Source organism: Chamaea fasciata, unplaced genomic scaffold, assembly GCF_029207755.1.
Source record: "Chamaea fasciata isolate MVZ Bird 193981 ecotype frontalis unplaced genomic scaffold, bChaFas1.0.hap1 SCAF_15, whole genome shotgun sequence".
Lineage (NCBI taxonomy): Eukaryota > Metazoa > Chordata > Aves > Passeriformes > Sylviidae > Chamaea > Chamaea fasciata.
This window is the reverse complement of record NW_027094100.1, coordinates 6,740,492-6,748,767: the sequence shown is the minus strand read 5'-3', so window position 1 is coordinate 6,748,767 and position 8,276 is coordinate 6,740,492. Positions and strand designations below refer to the sequence as shown.

At 44.7% G+C, this 8,276-nt stretch overlaps 1 protein-coding gene across 1 annotated transcript; it reads right to left on the bottom strand.

Annotated features, from left to right (window-relative positions):
* Window positions 1-260: 260 nt before the first annotated feature.
* UBE2B (ubiquitin conjugating enzyme E2 B) lies at window positions 261-7,986 on the bottom strand. The gene is made up of 6 exons (XM_066196841.1): window positions 7,868-7,986; window positions 4,745-4,825; window positions 3,991-4,016; window positions 2,876-2,965; window positions 1,588-1,676; window positions 261-827 (listed from the first exon to the last, which is right to left on the bottom strand). The coding sequence occupies exons 1-6, from the start codon at window positions 7,909-7,911 to the stop codon at window positions 699-701; spliced, it is 459 nt and encodes a 152-aa protein (XP_066052938.1). The 5' UTR covers window positions 7,912-7,986; the 3' UTR covers window positions 261-698.
* Between the last annotated feature and the right edge of the window lie 290 nt (window positions 7,987-8,276).

The following is an 8,276-nucleotide window of genomic DNA, read 5'->3' as shown; positions in this document are numbered from 1 at the left end:
TTTGCAACTCTGCTGCTGGTTTAAGGTGGTACTTTTAGCAAAATAGTTATATCTGTTTCCCCGTTTGTAATTGGCAGCTACCAAAATGTCTCTTCCTCATATGATTGAGGACACACAGAATCCAGCCAAGCTGTGGTGCAGAAGCAAAGACATGCCATGAAGACAGTTGCATCGTGGATTAACTTTTATGTTTGTAAAGTGCAGGGTATCAACAGCATGGACAAAAAATGAGCCCTTGGAAAAAGAGAGTGAGAGCAGAATGTCTTGCACTAAGGTTATGTATTTAACAGTTTTACATGAAATATTCATATATAAAAACTTTTTAAGTGCTTTTCTCCAATTTAAAAATCTAAAGAATTCAAAAATAAGGCATTCAATATTTGAAAAAGTACAGATTTACAAAATGTGTATATTCTGTCATGAAAACTCCACACCAACATTATACACTTGGAAAAAAATACAAACAGGATATATTACAAATTTATGTAGCAATAACTTAGTTCTTACCATGCAATAAAAAGGACTTTAATTGAGATACACAAGCTTTTAGCTTTCCCTAAACTGGAGGGCTTAATTTTGTTTGCAAATGAGTTTTTATGCAAATTCATAGAACTGTGGCACTTGAAATTTCTGGTAGCCTTTCTATTGAGTTAAATTGTACATAATGATTATGAGGATGGAGAATAACACAGCAGCTGTTACGAATCATTCCAACTTTGTTCGACAATAGCTGAAACTCTTTTCTCATATTCACGTTTGTTCTCCTGGTAAAGTTGTGCTGCCTGACTGTTTGCTGGACTGTTTGGATTGGGTTCATCAAGCAGAGACTGGAAAAAGGGGAAAACATAATGTGAGGCAAACCAACACATTTATATCAGGAAAAAAATCAACTTACTTCCAAGTCAAATGTGCTTCAGAGGCAGACACAACTCAGAATGGCCCAGTTGAAAAAAAACTAGTTAAATTCATGGTTAGGCACCCCTAATTATATTACTGAACTTCAAATTACACCCTGCCTAAGCATCAGTCCTGCACACACTTGTAGCTTCACAAACCAAACAGAGACAGTTTGTGCTACTCAGCACTATGGAGCTAACTGGTAATTACTGCTGTCATTCAGGACTAAAGAAGGGCTTAAGATGTCTCCTATGAAACATCACCGTTGAAAAATTAGAACAATCACACAGGAGCAAAGGAATTGTCCATTTCCACTCTGCCAGGCCACTTTTACTCATTCCAGCTAGTGTGTTACAGCAATATTTTCCCTTCGAGGGCTTCACAGTAAAGTTAAATGTTTCAAACACGAGGCAAATTTCTGCATCTGATACCCTGAGTAAAAACAGTTAAAAATGAACACAAGCCAATAACTGCTTTCCTGTGCAAAAATACATAATGGCAGTTTCATAGCTCAGGATTAGTAATTATGTAGCATCTTTGCCTTTATTTGATCTAAAAAGTACTGCTTAGCTCATAAGGATTTGAAGTTCCCCTTGATACAGATACCTGGCTATACCCATTACTGGCTATGAATTTTGGAATAGAGACCAACAATAACATAATTATTTGGTAAAGCAGATGCAAAGTTACCTGAATTGAAGTTAAAATAGATGAAACATCATATGTTGGACTCCAGCGATTCTGAAGAATATCTAAACATATGCTGCCATCTGCATACACTGTAAATATAACACAGACACCACTTAGAAACTGTCAGATTTATGGCACTGTTCAAGGCAGAGTTATTGTTCCAATTCAGTCAGTGCTTAGATTAATGCTTTAGGAAAGAGGACAGCAGTTTGTCACACCATCTTCTGTAGCTTGACACATACTTCGAAGATTTATTACTGAAATTAACAGAACACCTAAGAGGGAAAGAAGGAAGGTCTCAAGATTATGGCATTAGCACAGGAATGGACTCGGTGTCCTGCTCCTCCAGTGTGACTGACCCACACTGTCACAGTGGAGAGGCCTCCCAGAGAGCAGCAAGGCCTTCCCTGCAGGAGTGAAACCCTCACAGCCATCACACCCTGCACAGTGGCAGCTCCTGCTCCATTTTCACACACCCTACACTCACTATGAGAGGCACCAAGGCAGACAGTACAAAATATGGACAAGTGCCTGAAATCCTACTTCTGTCTGGAGACCTATCAGTATTAATGGAGTTCACAGGAACCCGAGACTCACTGCTCAAACTTCTGCACCCTTGTCCTCCAGCTTGCTCCCAACAAATTACAAACCTCATGGCAGAGACAAACTGGCCTGCACAGTACATAAGACATAATTGCTACAGAGGAGCAGCAGGCAGGGTTTTTTCTGCATGAGAGTACTCATCAAAACCTATCAGTGCTGGGGGAGGAAGCACGGTGCACTCTCATAGCTGCCCTCATCACTGAGCTTGGGTCAGGTGCCTCCTCTATGAGCCGCCTCATTTTGCTCCCTGTGCAAGCCCTGGTTGGCACAGAGCACCAGACAAAAGCAGGCACTTGGGTGAAACCTCACCTGGCAGGAATAAGTAACCCTTGGCTCCATCAGTTCCCTGCAGCTCATGAAGGGGCTGCATAGACAGAGCTGCTGTTAAATGGAAAGGGGCAGGAATCTACAGCCAGAACTGCCTCTTTAAACCAACCTAAGTGCAGCTGCTGCTGAAAATACTGACAGGCTTTGCTACTGAGACTACATATTGATTAGTAAGAGGCAGATAGCTGCTTCTTAATAGCATCATAAGCCTCAATTTTTCATCAAGCAGTTGCTGTCCTAGACATCTACTTAGGGGATGGAAAGGAAGAGAGACTAAGCAATCTGGAGCTTCAGAGAATGCATGACCACACTGTAATATTTAATGAGTATTACAGCTAAATAAAGATGGTTTACTCACCATTTGGATGGAACATTTTTGATAAAAACCTAACAGTTGGAGGCTTATTTGGATATTCTTCGGAAAATTCTATTACTAGTTTAAAAGTACCTGTCCAAACAAAGACAAATACAATTAGATAACAAACAACAAAAGACATATCCAGGAACACAGACAACAATTTCATTTACGTGCTCCATGATCAGTCTTTCTCCTCACTAATACATAAACAAACAACACTGAATCTGATCGCTTTTCATGCATTTCAAGTGATAATGGAACTATGGAACTACTGCTTAGAGTAATAAACCCAGCAGCAGAGGCTGGGTAGGAGCTTGGAGACTGACTGTATCCATGGCAAAGGCAGCCACATCCAACATTATCCCACTTTTCCACGACCCAGTGTGCTGGGTGCATGGACTTGGGTGACTTTAAGGCGTTTCATTAAGACGGCATTGTGGTGCCAGCAAAGAAACACTGGAATTTCATAATCAGCAATCTCAGCCTTTGGAGTTCACAATTGATTCACTGAAAACCTTTGCTATGGATCAGTGAATAATTTACTGTAACTCCTCCAACCCAACACAGAGAAAAACCCATCTGCTGCCAATTACTGCAATAATACTATAATTATTAAACTCATTATTCCTCATATGCCTAAGGGAGGTTCATTACACACTAGCTTTCATGTTTAGGTACAAATTTGGAATTCCCTCAGCCTCACTGAGTTCTATACTGAGAACAACTCGAGGTTTTTCACCTGTTCATTAGGAGAACAGTGATGAATCAAGTATGCCAAAAAGATGAAATGAGAAAAGCTCTTGTTGAGCTCAGCTACAGGGATGTGCAAACACACCTGGCAGTGTCAGGCCAATAACCTAAAAGCTCCTGTGTGTTTGTAATAAAAAGCCTTGACAGAAGCATTGCTTCATAGCTTTCTAACCAACCATGAGCCAGCATGACAAGACACTGCTTAGATCAAGGTATGTATTTTTATAGCCAACAAACCTCACTCCACTTACTTGGTTTGCTTCAAATTATACACAGATAGCATCTATTATTTTTCAAAAGCAGAACAATGTTAGGACTGGCAACATTTATTAGAATGACAAAGGATACAAAAGTTAGCAACTTACCATCTTCAAAAGGTGTCCCTTCAGGCCTGAAAGGTTTTAAAAAGAAACTCCAGTTAAAAGGGATCATTACCTACTTCCACACAGGTACAATAAATGAATATCTTCTTTCTCATCCTCCCCAAAATATAGGCAGAAACAGCAATTTAAATGCTTAGAGAAGCTTCCATAGGAAACCTCTGAGAGCTTTATTGTATCTAAGACACTTCCCATAGTCACTCTGCTGGTTGGGGTATCTACTTTATCACCATCCCAAACAATACATATGCCTTTAGGTGACTAGATTGGAACAAAAGAGCAGATTATTAGCAAGCACACTTCAGTTTTATGAAAGGATACTAAGCCATCTCCTCTTCCACAGGATACATGATGTAACTCCCCAGACAGATCCTGTACCTTGTCCTACTAGGATTCAATCCAATCACTAATACATCTGGATTTAACGGCTGAGAACATGCGACACTTACGTACTTTAAAGAGGAACCCTGCTTTTTCATAAGACAGTGTAACCTATTTATTAAGCCACATGCAAGCTTTATTCAACAAAAAAGCTGAACAAATTTAAAATCTAAATTTTTTTCTTTCCTAACCATTCTCGGTTATCTGTGAAAAGAGATCTTTACCATAACACTTGGCCATTTTTTTAAAGTTTACTGACTTTACATACATGAAACAAGAGAATAACTGTAAAAACAAATATCAGGTTGTTATATTTAGCCCTCTGATACTGAATTTCATAGTGACCAAAACCTCTTACCCAAATATAACTGCATTCCATTGCATTATATTATTCTCAGATGGTGCACCACTGACACCCACAGGAGGGTCTTCTTGCAATCTAAGAATTACAAACATAGAACAACAAGTCATAAATACGAAATACTTCCACCTGCAGATGTAATTTACCAGTCATATCCACACTTTGTAAATATTTTCTCCTTCCAGAGGAGAAAATACACAAAGCATTACATACAGATTATCAATGTTCTGAAAGACAGACCTATGAGACAACCCACATGAAGATTTTCTCATGTTTTACACCAAGACACAAGGGCACAACAGGTCTCATTAAGTGTTCAGGGAGCAAAGGATTAACTGTAAGAATAACTTATAGCACCATGGACAGCTGGGATTTATGGTGCTACGCTGTGAACTAGGAGAGAGCAAGTGCTGCTGGCTGCCACAGTGAAGAGAACAAGCTGCAGGCACAAGCAAGAGCAGAAATCCAGGCAGTGACACACACAGAGCACTCTTGCTGGGACTCAAGGCAAGCGACCGTCAGCGGAGCTTTTCCTGAATACCCAGATCCATGTGTGAGAAGTGGCTAAATTTGGTATAAGCCTATTTTGACTGACAAGCTGATTGCTCCAAAAGGGAGCAAAGGGGAAACCCGTGTGCTGCTCCTTCCTCTTACCAGTCCCACAAATGTGTTTATCTCTAAAGCAATCACGGGAACATTTAAATTTATTTTTAGTTCCTTAATCCTTGGACTAGGGAAAAGCATGTCAGTTACTGAAAGCTTCACAAACTTGAACCAGAAATACGTACTGCAGCCAAAGGGCAGGATCCAAATGCCCTCCTCTGCCCATTGTTGGATCCACTTTAAGGATCACAAGACCCTGAAGAATGTACACCAGCGGGCCTCAATCAATCCCCTGATCAAACCCCCCAGTGACAGCTCCTACTCCCCTCACCTGTTTTGCCTCCAGAGTCATGCAAGAATAAGGAAAATGCAGTGAGTGCCCTTGTCTCACAAGCAACTCTTGAGCGTTACCATGAGCTTTGATGGTATCACAGCACACTTATAAACAAGTCACTACAAAAAGCCCTGCAGACCAAGGGACAAATTCTAACTAAATGCCACATGCAAAAGCAGATTTATTGAGAGCTGTCAGCAGCACAGCCAGGCAATCCTCCCTGCATTTGCACTGCCTCAGCCTGGGGTAACACCGCGTGCTGTCCAAGGATGCTGAGCAGCGGTGCTGCCCCACAGAGCAGCCCAGGAGCTGCTCAGAGCCCCTCTGAACTCTGTGTTTACATCCCTGCCCTTCAAGCACACACAGCCCAGACAGCTGAGTACCAACAGCATAAACCACCTACTATTTTGGTCAGGGAAAGCAGAACAGGGCTTCTTCCTACGTGACAGCCAGGCTGCAGGCCAGCAGCAGAGCCTGAGCATTAGCCTGACAAAGGCATCTGGGAGATGACTTTGGTTTTTAGATCAACTTCAAAGCACACGTGCACCCTACCTGTCACAGGGTCTAACTACAGAAAGGATCTGGCAAGGACTGCAAATAGGACTAATCCTGAAAGTCCTAAACAGCAGGGAAAATGTGGTACTAGCGCTCCCTTTTTATCAGCAAAATAAATAAATAACCTTTTTTTCCTTTTGCTTTGTTCAAACAAATTAAAGGAGGTAAGAAATCTGCTGAACTGTTCTCTCTTTGCTGCTCCTGACAATCACAGTATGCAAATGCAGTTTATAATTAATGAAGTGAATCAGAGTTCACAGCACACTATCTATTATCTCAATATGAAGGACAAGTAATATAAGAAACAAATATATAACTTGCAGCACAAAAGAGTAAAGTGAAACAAAAACTGACATGAAAAGGTTACATAACCTTTGGAGTATCGAAGTTGCAATATATATGACAAATATCTTTGATTTACTTTGTCTACTTGGTTGTATTTTTCCACAACGATAGAGCCTTCTCTCCAGCCTTAAGTTCAAAATCATTAAACCAGTCCTTGTAGGAATATAACGGCATAAACCCCACGTCTGACTGCAATCTTGAAAAATTAATTAGTCAGCCTGAAAGAAATGACTGGTTCATCCGTGTAACCAAATACAATAAAAAGTCTGAATGTCCTGTTTTGATCTGAACAGGAATCAAGCAACACCCACTTAACAAACACCAACACTCACACAACAGCAGGGGAGGGCTCCACTTCCCAAAAACCTCCTACTGCTCCTGGATTCACGAATCAGGCTTTTGTCGCTGCGGCTTTACGTGCAGCCACGTTAAGCAACTACAATAGACGTCAAGTGTTTACTGATGTGTTTGCAGGGGCTGGTATAACACAGCTCTGCTAAAAAAAGAGACACTGTAAAAGCTGACTCACCTCCAACTACTCCTGAGCGACCCAGTCTGGAGAACTCTTACTGTAAATCTTTCAAGGGAGCCCCCCACCCTTTTCCACGCTCACTTCTAGGTGTGTTTACGTGTCAGACTGGAAATAATTTATTCCAGAGTCAGTGGTTCAGATATTAACATTTAAAAGAGCGCTCCTAATAACTGCTCCTTTAGCAGTTCGCATATATTACACAAGATTCCTCATGACTACAAACTCTAAACGCCGTATCATGCGCACAAAAACATTAAAGGGCATTTTGGTTCTCATTACACAAAAAACGAAGCGTTCGCTAATTCGACGCGCTTCTTTTCCAGGCGGCTATCACAGGAAAAACTTATTTTCAGAGAGAACCCAAGGACCCGACAAGCCCGGAACAGTTGGGAACTCTGCCGGGGCCGTTCCGCAGCCGGATGGAGCGGGTGCCGGCGGTGCGGGGCGGGCCGCTCGGGCCCCGGCCCTGGCAGCGCCCGCATCCCCCCGACACCCCGCGGGCACTCCCAGGCCGCCCCGGTTCGCGGCCAGCGCTCCAACACCTATCCTCAGACGCCCCCAGCCGTCGGCGCCCGGGCGAGGCGGCCCGAACAAAGCCGGCGCTGCCCGGCGGGACCCCGCGCTGCCCCGCTCCCCCCGGCACTGCCGCTCCCCGCGGGGCGCGCCCCCACCCCGGGAGGAGGGGGGCTCGGTGCCAGCCCCGGGCCCGGCACAAAGGCGCGGGGCAGCGGCGGGTCGGGGCCCCGCTCACCTCTTGAAGTCGCGCATCAGGCGGCGGCGCGCCGGGGTGGACATGGCGGAGCCGCGGCGCCGCCTCCCGCCCGCGCCCGCTGCGCGCCCGCACAAACAACCCGCAATGGCGGCTCCGCGCGCGGGGCGGGGCCGGCGCGGCGCGCACCATCGCGCCGGCGGGGGGGGAGCGGGGGCGGGGCGGGCCGCACCATCGCGCCGCGCGGGGGGAGGCGGCTGCTCGGCCGAGTTTGGGAAGGGGCAGCGGGAAAAGGTCCGGGAGAGAGGCCGGGATTGCCTCACCCCAGGCCGAGCCGGCTGCGAAAGGGTCCGGGAGGGAGCCCGGGACTGCCGCACCCCGGGTCCGGCCGGAAAAGGTCCGGGAAAGAATCCGGGATTGCCGCCCCCTGGGTCCGGGACGGAGCCTGGGA

Coding starts and splice junctions, on each gene's coding strand:
- UBE2B (XM_066196841.1), bottom strand. CDS start 7,911: ATGTCCACCCCGGCGCGCCGCCGCCTGATGCGCGACTTCAAGAG. Junction 2,966..3,990: donor AGGGACACCTTTTGAAGATG/GTAAGTTGCTAA, acceptor TTGTTTGGACAG/GTACTTTTAAACTAGTAATA. Junction 828..1,587: donor CTATTTTAACTTCAATTCAG/GTAACTTTGCAT, acceptor CCCTTTTTCCAG/TCTCTGCTTGATGAACCCAA.